This window comes from Solea solea, chromosome 1 (genome assembly GCF_958295425.1).
Source record: "Solea solea chromosome 1, fSolSol10.1, whole genome shotgun sequence".
NCBI lineage: Eukaryota > Metazoa > Chordata > Actinopteri > Pleuronectiformes > Soleidae > Solea > Solea solea.
This window is the reverse complement of record NC_081134.1, coordinates 45,694,816-45,711,615: the sequence shown is the minus strand read 5'-3', so window position 1 is coordinate 45,711,615 and position 16,800 is coordinate 45,694,816. Positions and strand designations below refer to the sequence as shown.

Below are 16,800 nucleotides of genomic sequence, written 5' to 3'. Positions count from 1 at the left end.
CCGCGGGGCCTGTTGGTTGTTACTGTGGCTGAGGTGTTTTCCACCTTCCCCCCTTTAACGACTCCAGTGAAGAGAAACAAGACGACAGAGCTGGTAATAAGGACGGCGAGTTATGTTCCCGAAGCCTCACTTGGATTACACACATCTGAGCTTGTGAATAAAGCATGCAAACGTGGCGTGGGTGCAAAGGTGTGTGCTCGCTGTAGTGTCACGTCAGCTGAGATGAGGGCTGTCACTGAAGCACGCACACCATTGTTCACAGGACAATGTTGTTGGGTGTGGTGTTTGATAAAAAAAAAACACCCCAAAGGCAAACACAAGAGCCAGGGTTAGAGGTGTTCTCCAAGGTAATCTGCTGTGTTGGTGTAAACACACATTGTACAGGAAGACACTTCACAAACCTTGTCTTTCACCTGTGTCTCTAAAGAACCTGGTTAATGCAATTTTTTACTCTCTCATCTTGTGGGTTTTTTGGGGAAGAGTGAGAGTTTATGTTATTATATATATGTTATTATATATATTATATTATATATACATTTAATATATAGATGTGTATATATATATGGACATTTGTATGCATACAAAAATATGTTTGCACATTTGCTAATTTTTTTTTTATGGACACTGTGATACGTCTTGTCAAAGAAATTCTCATGTTAGAGCTGCAGTGAGTGACTTAATGTGACTTTGTGTCCATCTGAAATGGGGCACTGTCAAGCAAAACTATCAGCGCTGACTGACACCTGTGCACCTGTGTATGTACTTTATGTGGGAGCCTCTTAGGCTTTCAGTCATACTTAAACCTGTTTGTAGTGGTCTTACTTTACTAGCACCGTGTTGCTCTTGCCTCTGGCTGTCTTAACATAAAACTCTGTCCGGACATAGTGTGGGAGTGTCGAGATCTTTGTGCTTCTATACACACAGAGTCCTGTAGACCAGGTGGACTTCACCAGTGCTGTTTGTCACACGTCTGTTTATATTCAGAAGTTTTAAATAGATATGACCGCATCACTGTTTGTTTAACAACAGACTTTACTCAATTCCGAATGGTGCAGAGAAGCAAGTACAAAACTCACTCACTCAGTCACTCAGTCACTCAGTCACTCAGTCACTCAGAGATGAAAAGATGAAGGTGTGCAAAACAATAGCTGCAGTACCTGCGTGTCATTTCTCAATAAATCCATTTGCATAGAGAAAGTGTGACCATAGATAATAAGTTTCCATGCTTACGTGTCTGGCACATGCGCTAACATCACCGTCATCTCTCCCCCTCCCTTCTGCTCTCCCTTTGCCTCGTCACTGACTTCTTTCCCTCCCCCCTTTCTTTTTCTTTTTTTAAACTATCCCTCCACTGCTTTACCTCCATCCTCCTCAGGCTTGCCAAGTTTCGTCAAAACCCCAGAGGACCAGACGGGTATCTCGGGCGGAGTTGCTTCGTTTGTGTGCCAGGCCACTGGGGAGCCCAAACCCAGAATCACCTGGATGAAGAAAGGCAAGAAAGTCAGCTCCCAGCGCTTTGAGGTGAGCACTCGTGCGTGACTCTCAGATCCCCGAACAACTCCCATACACACCCACATGTACTCAGATAAATAGAGGCAGGCACAAACACAACTCACATGACAAAACATCACAAGCGTCGGGTCTCAGACTGTCTCTGTAACTCTCTCTCATTAAAGACTCTTCCTCACTTTCATCTCTGCATTTACACAACGTGTGCTCCCTCACAGCGCACACAATCAATTGCCCTGTTATTGAACATCACACCGACTCTTCTCCAAGCAAGACCAGACAGGCTCCCCTTCTCTGTAATCTCCTCCCATCTTGATTTATAAAGTCCGCTTCATCTCTTTCAATCTTTTCACACCCTCGTCCTCCCCCCTCTGTTCCCCCGCTCCAGCGTCTCTGCAGATGCTTCCTCTTGATGTGTTCCTTGATTTACTGCATTTTTCTGCCTTGGTTTGAAGAGCCTTTGGTGGGATCTCACACCATCTCTGACCGCTGTGTCCTCTCTAACTTAATGTAGCTGTGGTGGCAGAGGAGACGCAGCCCTGATTTGATTTCTGTTTGTTATTCACCTTTAATGCCATCGATGATTTTTGCTTGTGAAATCATTCCACGAGCCACTTTTTGGGGAGAGAGACTTATTTTCTGCTTCGGACAAAATGTAATTTTGCAGCAGGGCATAAAAGCAGCCTTTTGTGAAAGTGATGAAGCTGAGATACGGCCAAATGTTAGATTCTCACTTCTCTCAGCTCACACACACACACCAAAGAATCATTTCAGAAATCATTTCAAAGTGAGAGTAGAAATTGCTGTTTTTATTTGTTGCAATAAAGTGATGCACTGTGCATGGAAAGTCATCCCCGCCCCTTTGCTCTGCACCGATTCTGCCAGGTGATTGAGTTTGATGACGGCTCGGGCTCCGTACTGCGCATCCAGCCACTGCGCACACACCGAGATGAAGCCATTTACGAGTGCACGGCCACCAACAGTGCTGGCGAGATCAACACCAGTGCTAAGCTTACGGTGCTTGAAGGTAAGAAAAGTCCTGTTTTTAGGCCAATCTCTTCTTAAACTCTTGTGCCGCTGCTTGTTTTCCAGGTTTCCGTTCCTAGACGTCCAAAATAAGTGCAGGTGTTTGCCATAATACATCAATATTTGCTAACTCTGGGTAGATACTGCACTGAACAGTCCTTGATCATTGGTTTAATGTCATGATAAAGACATTTTGATTCTCTACATGTTTTCATGACTGATATAATGTCCGTCATTTGATTGCAGTGATCCACACTAAGGCCTTATTGTCAAATTTAAATGATATGAATAAACAGTAAATGCTGAAACGCAGGGTTTTCCACTGAAGAAGCCAAATCCTCGATTCCACCTTTGCTTTCAAAGGTCGAGTTTTTGACGTTGTTTCTATCAATATTCAATTTACCGAGATCAAGGCGCATAATAAATGTAAACTCCACAATGTTAGAAACAAGATGTTAAATAGGAATTAGAGCTCAGCAGTTCAGTAACTTTACCCTGCAATAACCTGCTTTAATCCACTGATGCCAAATCACTGCCATCGTCAATTAAAATTTGAATGAATTATCTCAACCAAAATCCTTGTACTGCATAAAAATGTTTGGCTAAAATGCACAATTTCCTGTGAGAACTCAATAGTGAACATTGAGACTATTGTCCTCATGTAGGACTCCCCTCCCTGCCTGTGTCCTAGTTTTACATCCACAGACTTAGGAATTATGTGGACCAGTCCCGTCCCTCTGTTCACCAACAACGTTTAATGTTGTCCTCCGTGCACTCGTCACTATAGGAGTTGATTACATTAGCAACCTTCAAGAAAAGAGGCTGCAGAGCTGGAGCCAGCGGGAATATTGAGGCTGACCATGGACATCACACTGACATTAAAGCAGATCCGCTCTCATTCAGATCCAACCTTTCCACCCCCACTTCCAGTCCCATCTTTGTTACACCCACCCTCTGGTTTTTTCTCTCTGTCCTCGCTGATTTGATGATTTCACTGCTTTGGTTTGCATGTTTCTTCCTGAAGGGACTTCACTCCCACACAGAGACTGTTGAGAGCATCACCGCTGTGACATGTAGTGCACATGAAAGAGATGAGATTCATTCATTATGTTCATTTGTATTGTCCCAGTGAGTGGAAGTGAGCGATATATCATTATTATTGTATATGAGGTCATGTCTCTGTGATCACAGACACGTGTCACACATGATGGTGCACATGTGCCGTGTTTCCTCCAGCTCTACTCGCCTCGGCACGGCATGGTTATGGTTGTGTTTCCACGAGCATAGCACCTGCTCTGACGATGTTCCAAGCACACTGAGGCGATACTATGCGTGACGTCTCCAGACTGCCGGCCACTGATCCTAAAAAAAACTGGGTTAATTTACAACAATTACCAGGGAAATGTCTAAAATCTCAATATTTAACAGAGGAGTCTGGTGTATTTAGGGACAGCACTGTTGATCACGAGACGGAGTCTGTGCTCCAGTCTGAACGAATATTCATTGATTCAGTTACACTGAAAACAACTACCTTACAAGTCACTGGTTTGTGTGTGTGTTGTGCCGTGCCGTGCCGTGCCATGCCGAGGCGAGGTCAGCCGTGACCATAGTGGAAGGGCCAACAGTTACTGTACACACATTTGTTTCTGTCTGGGCTGTGTCAGAGTTTTTGGTTTGGTTGACATGACATATTTTTATTCCTATCAGGCTTTCACTTGTGTCCATGCAAACATAGCTACTGACTCACATGTTAACCACGCTTACTATTTCTCTTTCCTATCGTAATCCTTTTATTCAAAGCGTTGTCGTCTGCAGTTCCACATAGAGGTGAGCCTCTCTAATCTCATTGTTTTGATCTGACAAACCAAAATAATAAAAAAAGTCTCTCAGCGTACAAGCTCAAGCAAGTCAGCGTCACAGTAACATCTCAGAGAGACATGGCCGACGGCCAAAGTAAACCATCGACGGGTGAAGTCGACGTCTTTGTCGAACCTCTGGCAAAGCAAAGAGAAGCAGACATTTAGCCGCTAACCAGGGCTCTCATTGGATGATGCCTCAAAACAAGCGGCAGAAAGTGATAATTCTAACTTTACACTGGGGAAAAAACATCGTGTTCAACTTTCACTTCATCACTCCGTTATTCCTTCTCTATTAAAGGAAGACGAGCGTGCTAATCACAGAGGCTGATGAAGAACAGACCACACACCACGTATGATGAAAACAACTCACACAGAACCCTGAGGATGTTCTGAAACACGAGTGTGTTACCACACACATTCATGATTATTGCATTTTCACTCACACACACACACACACACAGAGCATTGTTGTCAGCTGCAGGGCTCTATTTTTAGACCAGTGTTTGTAACCTCGTCGTACATCAAGTACATATCAGCAGAGCTTGGTAAGAAAACGCTGGGGCAGCACCAAACAACCGGACACTGACCACTCTGCACCTTAACAGGCCACTGATGGCCTGGAGGTTTGAAAAGGTGTCGCATGAGAATGTTGCTGTGACCAACTGGTTAGATCTGGAGAAAGTGTCTGAGGTCCCGTCTCCGTGGAAACGCAACTAAACAAAATACGTTTTCTGTAAAGACGGCATTGATTTTAGGAAATTCATACGAAAACACCACAAAATGACACTGAACGCTGGAGTACATCGATGAGGCCTGTGATTGTATACATTACAATGTATACAATCACACAGAGAGAGAGAGAGCTGGATTATGACATCATCATTTTCTCAGAGTAGCACAATGGGAGGCGTTTTGAGGTTTTCCCACTCTGGTGTCTGCGTGGATAAAATACTGTTATGAAGAAAAAAAACATTCATCAAAAACTTTGTGTGTAAGAAGTAGAGGTAACCTGGGATTTCCTGGATTACCAAACCTGGATTATTATCCCATCAAAATCAAAAGAGACTTTATGACGTGTGATTTTGCAACTGCATGAAGTCAAACATAAAATACACTTCCATCCATAGAGGCAATAACAACAGCACAGTCATTATACTGCTAAATCAATCTGGATTATGGATTATGAGTCTAAGACAAGTGCAGGAACATCGCTCATTAAGTATGATCCATTCATTTACTTATATATAGATTATAGATTATGTTTGCTTTCATTGTGCTTAAAATGAAGGCCAGTTTTCACAAATGTCTGGATCGTTGATGTTTGTATTGAAATTCACTGCAGCTCCGTCCATTATGTGTGAAAGTTTGATGTAAAGCTGCTTCATTGTTGATATAAAAACACGGCCGCGCTCGCAGCAGCGCTCGTGGATCACAGAAGACGTTGTGAGCAGATGATTGGATGTGAGAGGCCGTGGAGTTTACCCGCTGCTCACCTGCGTGGAGCTGCTCAAACATGTTTTCATACCAGCAGAGTTTGGGCTGCAGTCTCCAGTCACTCTGTAATTCTGTCACGCTGTAACAGCCCCGCTCTTTGTTCATGGCAGTTCTCACGCCCCTCTGCCCGAGAGGTCGCTCTGCTGAGACCAACGCACGGGCCCAATGTCAGCTCAGCAATTCTTCATTGTGTGTGTGTGTGCGCGTGTGTGTGTGTGTGCACGTGTGAGTGTGTGCGCGCACGCTGTCACACTATCACAAGTCAATCTGAGGATTCTTGGCGTTTTATGTTGTGAATAATGGCCCACTCCATAACTACCTTTTTAATGTGCAACCCTGCTTTTAGTCTCTCCATCATCCGGTGTGTGTGTGTGTGTGTGTGTGTGTGTGTGTGTGTGTGTCTGTGTCTGTGTGTGTCTGTGTATGTCTGTGTGTGTCTGTGTATGTGTATCTTTCTGAGGACCGAAAAAGTATAAACCGTAGGGAGCGAGGCCGTTTTGTCTGATCCTGGTTTTAGACTTTGGGTTAGAGTTGGGTTAAGGCAGTGGTTCTCAGTTGTTTTCTGTCATGCCCCCCCCTAGAGGACACAGATGTTTTCACGCCCCCCCTGAATACTATTGAGAACCTGATAATGTTTATTTATTTATCTGTATAAACCACTCACACCTCACCGTGCTTGCCCGCCCCACTCTTTGAGAAGTACTGGGTTAAGGTTAGGACTAGGTTAAGGATAACTGGCATGTAGTTGCCATGGTTAAGGTTAGGATAAGGAGCTAGGGAATGCATTATGTCTGAGTGTCCTCAGTAAGAATGAGTGTGTGTGTGTGTGTGTGTGTGTGTGTGTGTGTGCGTATTCTTGTATCTGACACCTCTTTAGGACTTTCTCTGACATAAACACTGACTTTATCAAGACCTGTAGTCCTCGTGGAGACCAAAACCTGGTCCTCATTTAGGGCTGTGAGATTGGACTTGGGGTTTGGTTAAGTTCAGGGTTCGGTGTTGACTGGTGATGGTTAAGGTTCGGGGTAAGGTTTTGTTAAGGCCGTCCAAATGAATGTAAGTCAGTGCAGTGTCACAGTAGTTCTGACCTGTGTGGTTAAATAATGATGAAGACGATTCAGAGCCACAGGGAAGAGGTGTGATGAAGACATATTTTCTCTTTCCGGTTTTACTTCTTTTTTCCCTGCCTGGCTGCACATCTGTTTCCCTCCACATCTGCCCCCTTTATCTTTCTCTTTGTCTTTTATGGTAAACATCGAGGACAGTGTGGCGGCGGTGGCGTGACATTATAGAATAGTATAGAGAGACGACCAGCGGGAACAATGACTCATTACTCGGGTAACGATGCTGACGCTGTGACCTTGAGCGTCCCTCTTGAATTGAACTGCCTCAGTAAATGTCCAGGTAAATGGCGCTTGTCTCAGTGATGCACGGAATAAACTACTGCTGGACAGAAAAGACATCTCTGCTGCTCACAACATCAGTCTTAACAGCAGCCTGCTGCCACTTCTCCATGTCAGGCCAATCGCTCATGTTTTCATCACTGTTAATGTTTGAGCAGCATGTAAAATGTGAAATGGAATGACTGAGGTGGTGTTGGAAACGTGTCCCATCGGTGACCATTAAACCTGATGGAGCTCTGCAGTGCAGTGGATAGAGTGATCGTGGTGCACATGTGAAAGATGACAGTTCTCCTACATTTACGTGGTTTTAATATTATCCTGCATTAGCAGCCGTTAATAACTTATGTTTTCCAGGTCAAAAGAAATCAACAATGGATTCATCATGTTTAATTAGAGGTTCCATATCACAGGGAAAAAAACACTCACTAAAAACAAATGACCATTTTATTTCCTTTTATGGTTTGAGGAGAAAAAATGTCTCACGGTGATGTTTGGACTGCATCACGACAACATTCTTGTGTTAAACACCAGACCAGGTCTTTGACCCAACCAAAGGGATTGGAGTCATTTGTAATAATGAAAGTCCTGGGCAAATCCCTTCTAAACCCTCCTCTGTCTTTCCTGACTATTCTTTGGCAACACTTTCAGAAGAATTCCTTCATTAAGAAAAGCTTGATGTAAATTGTGCTAATAAAAACTTTCCTGAAGAGCAGTGGTTTCTGTGGACCGTTATCTCATGGTTCTGAATCAAAAGCCGCGCCGTTACCACAATCCTTTGCCATTCCAATGTCTCCACCGAGTTTCTCCTTTAGACCTGTCGCGCACCCTCTCCATTTCCATGGTAACTATTTTCTGTGCAGTGTGGAAAGGTCATGACGATGGAAAATATGCAAGAATCCAAAGATCTTCATCCAAAGAAAATAGACTTTGCTGTGTGAAAATGTGTCATACAGCTTCTTGTAATATTAATACAGATCACTCCTCTCTCTAGTTTACGATGGCAGCAGAGCTGAAAACTCATTAGTCACATTTAGACATTGAAAATGGAATTGAATGCAATGTGTTGACTGTATTTACAGTAGTGTCCCTGTGTTTGGTGGCAGTAAACAAATGACAGCCTTTATTTGCCTGGCATGCATTCTAGTCCCCGGTGAATAGGCAGAAAATGACTGCGACACAATGCCAGTAATAAATATCTCAGGAGCCAGGCGAGTGCGGACAACAAGCCTGACTGGATAAACAGCCCAGGAACCTCACGGCTCCCTTTTCCCAGGCAAGATAAATCTATACTGAAGCTACTGTATATGGGAATGATTTAATACCCACGACAACTTAATCCTCTCCTCTCCTTTTTTCACTATTCAAATCATTCACAAAGACCCAAAATAAAGTTGGTGGCGTCAGTGTTATTCCCCCTACGTTACTTTATCACTCTCATTCTCTCTTTGAGTAAGCAAGGCGTGCGCTCAGGTCGTGTTTAACACTCAGTGCCGGAGGTTGTTGACGAAAGCGGCGCAGGGTGTGAGGGACCGGCTGCAGTTTTGGTCCAACAGGTTTTCGGTTTCCATTTTAAGCCGCGGCTGTTATTTCTCAAAACACGCAGGAGCAAAACAGGAGATTAGGAAGAGGACTTGCACGCACACAGAGCTGCTGTATATACGCTCATACGCTCACCGGCCTACAGGTGTGCTGCCCCCGCCCTCCACAAACTGTATTTCCAAGCTCCATTGTGCAGGTCTGTGTCACAGATTTAATTTCACCAACCATCTGCTGGCTGGAGGCCCAGCACTGTAGCTCATATCCAGGCTGACAGATACAAACTGCATCTGTCTGTGCAGGCTTCTCTCAAGGACTCACACAATATGGCAGGGTGAAATCACTGTGCTGGCCGCCACCAATCTGCATCCTCACATCCAAGAACGAGCGTTTCAAAGGACGGAAAATAGCTTTTGAGGTTTTGGACGCGGTCACGGCACCTTCGAGAAATGGAAAAAGGCAACAAACAGAACCCGTAACCCAGAGATAATGGTGCACTTTAAATCATAACAGTAATGATGATAGAAAACGATGCTGCTAAACTGGACATCCTTCCTCTCGCCTCACTAGTTATTTTACAGGGTTTTTTTTAAAGGTGTGCAAATCACAACAACAAGCGTCAGCAAGCTGCGATGACCCAGAAACGAGTCTACGTACATCATTGATCACACATTTTTACAGTGACTTTGCTGTTACATGCTTTTCACAGCTTTAATATCCCAGAGCAAACCATCACAACATCCAAGCATCACCGTCAGCGTGTTTGTTGGGTTATAACCATTAGCTGTCATCTTCCTTTTTATTCTATCAATATATATATATATGTATATAGATATATAGATATAGATATAGATATAGATATATATATATATCTATATCTATATATATATATATCTTCATTTTTATACTCAATAAAGTGTACACTGTATTTGATAACGACTGGTTGTTTTAAGATGGACATGATTTCTTCCATGTAAAACATCTGGATGCAGTGGTTCAGCCTCTGAGGCAGCATTTTATCATCCATACTTGTCCATCAGTTGCTTCATGCTTTTGGCAAAGTGTACCTGTAAAGATTGTGATGTCTGGTATGTCTGCGTTGTCAGTGCTGATCATGTCTGTCGCCTCAGGGGAGAGAGGGAGGCGGAGAGAGAGAGAGAGAGAGAGAGAAGTGAATAAACATGGCGAAGGAAAAGTGGTTAATAGAATATTATAGAACCAAGAGAGTGTGATTTGATAGGAATTAGCACAAAATGAATGTAGTTTTATCTTTTCCTGCTGTTTCTTTGTGCACGTGATCAGTGTGTCTAATTCTTTTAAAAATCATGCGATTGTTTGGTTTTAAGCTCACACCTGTCCCACAATGGTCCAGCAACTGTGGATTTATCATACATTTCCCTCATTTATCCTAATAAATTCAACTACTTGCTTAAAAAATCCTTAAATATCCTGAAATAATAAGTAAAACAAGCTCCTTTTTTTCCCTGGTTTCTTTGCTTCATTTAATAAAGAAATCATTAAAACTGAATCATTTTGGTTTGTGGACAAAATTTAAGACATTTAAGAACATCATCATCTCTAGGTTTGGGAAACACTGATTAACATTTCTCAACACTTTCTGCCATTTTATGGCCCAAACAACTGATCCTAATTATGAGCCTTAGATGAGATCCTTTAATAGTTTGTGTATTACTTTTATATATTCGTAAGAGAAGAGTGTGAAGCACTGAGTGAGCCAACATCTTATTTCTCCTGTCTTCTCCTCCCACTCCACATCAGCTCACTCTGTAACTGACAGGAACTGACTGGTCGTCACTGCCACACTGTGTGTAAATAAAACACAGACGCCAAAAAGGTTCTAACTGAAATGATTCAAATGATAAGTATGAGAAAATATAAAGAAATGCAAACAAAAAACAAAAAAACCCGACAAACATTATGTTTTATGGCTCATTGTTTATCTGGAGACTTGCTGTTTAAACCCTCTGTGATGGATTGCACAGTATTGCATACAGTAGGTGCTGCTGATAATACTGTACGTGCACATTCATACTGTGGTACATTGATCTGGAGCGGAGCTGCAGCCCATCACAGCTCAAAACACACAGTTCTGACCTCTGTGGACTGAACTCGTCGTCGTCTGCATGTTGTCTCTGGTTTGTTGTCTCAGGAGATGTTGGAGATGTGACAGGACGTGGTCCTTCCTCTGTTCGTATCTGCGCTTTGTCAGCGACACAAAAGCATATCCGCAAATTGACGTCTGCTATTAAGCATCTGCCACAGACAGCTGCGAGGGCTTTCATTATTCAATTACTGATTTCACTCAAGAAGAGTTTTCCAGAGCGTCCAGTGTGCTCATCCTCCTCGTGCTTCATCATGCGTGACATTCAGACTGACACGCTGCTTCCTCGCTGAGGTCATCCTTTGTGTTACTTTTCTTTGTTTATTTAGACACACACACGCGAGTCAAAGTGAGACGAAGTTTGTTTTACGTTCTTCTCTAAACCAGACAAGTGACCACTGGGGAAATATAGTCAGGTGTTCTAGAAACTGTCACTGCTCAATCAAAGAGATTCCCGCTGATTTACTTAAAGTCAGCCACAGTTTAATTGTGAATACATTTTTGATTGCTTCATTCTTTTCTTCTTAATTGATTTTCTTTTTCGGGCAGATTTTCAATCACTTTGTGTCTTTTATTTGATTTAATATCGTCCACGTGGCGTCGGAACACTAGAACAATATACGATGCACCAGAATGACATGTCATTCTCTCAATATTGATTAAAAGCCAGTCATGTCTGTGACGATATTCTTCCCTGACAAGTCAGTTATATTTGAACACGTGTCAAGCCAAGTGACCCTTTGTTTTTGCTGGATATTGTCTTCTTGGTTTATTATTGCACACAGTGTTATGTGTATGGTCAGTAGATGCTTGGTTACAGGTGCCCTGCAGCGTTCTCCATCCATCGGAGTCATACTTTAAAGATCTGCACATGAATCTAATCTCTGTATTGAATTGCATACATTTTCAGTCAGGGTTTTCTAAAGTGTGCAGGATACAGGAGACACCTTTGACCCTGAGCCCCTTTTCCTCACACACTTGCACACCAGGCCCTCTTGGTTTACCCACTGGGCCGTGGAAAGGCTCGACGCACCACCAGGCTTTATAGTCCGGCCTTTTCCCTCCTGTTTAAGACGAGTAATGCTTGAGTTTGTGTGCATTACATCTGCGTCCACATGTGAACCTGTTCTGCAGGAAGGAGGACGATGATTGAGCAAGTCTGTGGTCGAGTACGGTTGTAAATATTTTACATTTTCCTAAACCGACAGTCGAACTGGTTAATAAACAATAGTCTGTTAAACATTAACAATAACTAGTAGAAATGCATTTGACTTTGTTAGTTAAGCATCAGTGGCACATTAGTTCAGGAGTGTGTCGTCCTGGTGGTTTTGTTTGCAGCAGCATTTGATTCATTTCATACGTGGTAAACATAATTGTCGTTGCCTGGTGGAGAGAAGCAGAAACGCGATGTAACTCTTTTAATTATTTATTTTTCTTCATGATTTCTTTCTATATCGTGCAAAGAAACAAAAGAAATGTTCACATTCGAGCAGCTGATGAATCACAAAGTGTATTAATTTAATTATTAAAGTAACAAACAATCGTAATAATTGATGATAAATTGATTAATCAGCTAATCGTCGTGGCTGTGGGTGGTTCACGCACCGTCATGCTAATTTGGAAACCCAGTCAGGGACCTTTAGTTCCTTTAAACGCTCTCCTGGTCACTAGTAGTGTTCTACCTTGACTCAGTGGACGCTTCATCTCACCACACATTCCTTTCCCTGCGCGTCGACTTATATAAATCACGTAAATGACAATTTTTGATGAATAAATAATAATAAAACCCAACAGTTAGTCATTAAGATTCATTGTAAAATAAGAAACACTTATTTTATTAGTATTTATAACATATTGACGTGAACGTGTATTGAAGTATGAGCAGGTTACAGGATTGTAAACACCCGTCACTCCTTCAAACCCACACATAATCAAAGTGGACTCTGTGTATTATTCATCATCTCAGACTGAGAGACAGAAGCCCAGTCAGTGAGGATTTCATTAACACAACCTGCCACATTCCACTACGTCCATTGCCTTTCACAGCACTCATAAAAGCCGTCGCTATCTGTTGTAATTACACCAAACATGTCACAATAAAGCTCCACTGAGGATTCGTTTGAGTCGTGGAGACGATCAATTCATTCATTTATTTGAAAACAGCCGCCCCGCCTCCTTTTCAGACCCCTTTCATTAATCACCGCTTCCTGATGCTCGGTCCTGTCCTTGCTCTTTCCTCGCAGACACCCGGAGGAAGAACTTGTCTTATTAGCCACAGAAATTTACCCCGAGCCCCGAGGGTTTTTTTTTATGTTACATTAAAATGAGTTGTAAACCACAAACTGTGGACCCTGTAATGCCATAATCTCAAGGGTCTTCAATCAAACCCCCGTTAGTAGGACCACCGGGCAGGAAGTAGAGCTGTAATCTGAAAATGAAAGCCTACAGCTGTGCCACTCGTACGGCGTAGTTAATGGAGGATATGATTCGGTGCAGCAGCGCTTGTCCCACAAGGTGACTCAGCGGGTGGTCAGCAGAACCATGAGTTCAGAGGACCCCCCCCCCTTTGGTTGCAGTAATAGGTCAGAGGCCATTGGTGCACAGCAGCATTAATATTAGGCACAGGAACCAGTAAATCACGACAGCGGAAGGATGATATTAGAAAGGGGAGAGAGAGAGAGGGAGAGGGAGTCGAGATAAACAGGGAGGTGGAGGGAGAGCTGGTAAAAAGAGAGGGAGGGGAAGAAAGGAATGGGGGGGGATTAGATGTCAGTTATTGATTATCTGTCCGTCGGCAAGGAAGTAAGGCTGAATGTTCTGCTCAGCCAGACAAAAATGTGTATTATTTCAAAGTTCACGAGCGTTAACTGCCCCACACACACACACACACACACACACACTCACACACACACACACACACAGACACACACACACACACACACTCAGATAAACAGCAGAATACCTGCACGCTGCAGCATTAACAGACACATTCAGCGTGTTTTTGTTTTGACTGTGCTTCTGTGACGGTCTGCTGCGCGCAGGTGTGTCTGTGCGTGCTGTTCATATGTCCCGAGGACTGTTGGTGTGATGCACGACTTTCTCCATAGCAACCGCCGCCACACCTGGTCTGAGGGATTGCGTGCCAGAGAAAACCGGCTTCACATTTTAAAGATTGTCTAATCCTAACTACAGTGAATGCACTCAACTGTTTGATAATGAGCTGTCGTGTCAGAGAGAGTTCAGAGTGTAGGTTTGTTTTGATGATGGCGATTTGCGTCTTTCTTCCTCATTCTCTCCGATTCTTCTTCCATTTTCATGTCATTACAACAGAATTACATCAATGACCTCGTTGGGTCTTTGATCTTCGCAGTGGGAATTCTGCCACGAAGAGCACAAGGGTCCTGCTCATATGCCCTTCACGGCAGAACGTCTGTGCGAGGCCCATTAGCTGCTGCCTGAAAAAGAAGCAACCCGCGTATCAAACACATGTACATCCTGAATCACATCAAATGTTAATAAGCAACACTTAGTTACTGTAAAAGCAAACATTACGGTTGCCAGATTCATCAATGGATTACCACGGTCCAACAGACGACAACACGGCCACGACCTTTGACTTTCTCATAAATCTTTTGTGGTTAAACATTTTCCAAGTGAACTTTACGCGCCGTGAGCCGTCCAACATTCCCGGAGCTCTGGCCGTTGAACTGATTTCCACGCTCTGTTGCCGCTGACGCTCCTCAAACACGTCCGTGTCTCAGGGAGATGCAAATGTCCCGATTCACAGTGGTGACGTGCTTTGTCTCTGCAGACGGCTCGTCCCCCTTTCAGTGCCAACACTTAACGGCTCTATATTTAGTTTTCCTCACAGGTCGGATGAGCAGAGAGGTGAATTATTGAAGGGCTTTAATGTTGGAAACACCAAGACTGTACTATTTGTAATATTTGTAATATTTGTAGCTCGCGCCCCGGACAAATGAAACTCCCTCACAGGCAAATTTAAACGCCAAAACGGCCTACCTATTCTCTAGAGCTGCATTAAGTGTTTTTCTTTTTTTCAAAGGAAGACGGTGCACTGATGTATGTTTTAAAGAGTGGGTTTTAGAGCTGTAATATTTCATGAGGCGAGCGCCTGTGCTGCTGCTGCTGCCACTGTGGTCCTCTGGTTTGCACTATCAAAGGAGACATCACCTTTAATTGTTGTCATCCATCACTTGGCAACAGGCACACGTGGAGATCATAAGGCTTTTTATTTCTCGCCTGGAATGAGATCAGCTCGGATGTACAGGTTAAATAAATCAAGAGAGCGCTCCATGTATCATCCTTAATTTTTGATGCTGAACGAGATGAACATCATGAATATGTATGAATATGTATGAACATGTATAACATGTATGATTGTGTGTTCTCTCCGAAGACGGCGTTTCAAACATTCATGGCTGAACATACCACGCAGCACTTAATGCTCTCGAGGTTAGAAGACGTCAGCACAAGCCTCAGAACACTGAGATGGAAATGAGGCAGCGTTTTGGTTTTTTTATCTCGTGGCTCTGTGTCAGGCTCCCCTGTTATGAAGGAGACGGGGAGTCTGAAGTGTTTTCCCCCGATTGAGATGAGTATGTTTGGGTTGGGGGGGGGATGCTGGCTGATGTTAGCGTGGGATTGAGCTCCAGCAGCCTCCCTGTGGGACAGGAGGACAAGGATGGGTCTCTTTCAGCGGGGCTCTGATTAGACCCATCGCCCTAGCTGCCACGCTCCACTCACACTGGTAATTGGAGCTGGCAGGAGGTTGGCATGCAGCCCTCCTCCTCTCCTCCCTTCCCTCCTTTTCACTTTTTTTCCCTCCTCCCTCTTCTCCCGTTTAAATCTTCCCTCACCTGCCTGTGGCTGTTACAGCGAAGCCACACCCCCTGGACACAACAGCCGATGATGACTATGGTGTTTTCTTAATTTGACTAATTACCATATTAGCCGTGCGTCCTCTCTTCAGAAGCGACGTCGCCAGTGTCTCCCCGCGTCGTCTGTGTGCGGTGAAGACCCCCCGCTGTTATTCTAGTCGAGCAGCACAATTCATATTTTCTTTTCTACTGCGTCGCCTCTGACAACGTGTGCTCAGCTGCTCATGCTGGAGTGTGAGTGTGCGTGATAAACGGCTGTTGAGAGAACAATGGGTCTATTTACTTAGCACATGATGGAGGAACGAGTTCATGCATACCTGTGTGTGTCACCTCTGAGGCATTTCTGCCTCTGGCTTCACTCGTCTGCAAATGTTTACCACTCATGATATTTAGAACAAAAGCGTAGAACGTGCAGTAGATTGTTGTGGTAGATTCAAAACAACTCAATAATGTCCTCACATTGTAGATGAGGTATTTAGTTGTTGTTTGTGTTGTTGTTTTACTCGACAGAACCCTTCATCTTAGTCTGCGCGACATTATAGTCGGATTTTGACCTTATTCGTATTTTCCTGCACCGACGAGTTGAGCTTTTTTTCTTTTTTTGATGAATTACTCTCCAGCACGGCAGAGCCTCCTTTTTTTATTTTATTTTTTTTATTAAACATGCCCTTTATCTTGACAAACATCAACCTGCATCGCCTGCTCTTTTTCATTGGATTTTCTCCAAATATCCCAGTCCATCTTCTTTTCTCTTGAAATTAAAGGACTGAACAAAGGCATATCTTTGTCTTCCTGAGATGACAAGTTGGCAGACAAGGCCAGCTTCAGTTCGAGGAGTAGGAACAGACAGACAGACAGTTCTCGATTCTTGCACAGTAGCTCGACAAGATCTTTGATTAATGCGCATAAAGGAATTTCAATTATTCTTCATTCTGCCAAAAGCCAAGGACGAC

The 16,800-nt window shown here is 43.5% G+C and overlaps 1 protein-coding gene across 14 annotated transcripts in view; it reads left to right on the top strand.

The window, feature by feature from the left end:
• Positions 1 to 16,800, top strand: part of LOC131462852 (receptor-type tyrosine-protein phosphatase F) — a 159,946-nt gene that overhangs the window by 68,796 nt on the left and 74,350 nt on the right. For all 14 annotated transcript variants that reach the window (XM_058634394.1, XM_058634478.1, XM_058634458.1 and 11 more), the window contains exons 3-4: positions 1,376 to 1,521; positions 2,395 to 2,536. In XM_058634394.1, coding sequence (XP_058490377.1) covers positions 1,376 to 1,521; positions 2,395 to 2,536 — 288 coding nt within the window. The remainder of the gene's footprint in view (positions 1 to 1,375; positions 1,522 to 2,394; positions 2,537 to 16,800) is intronic.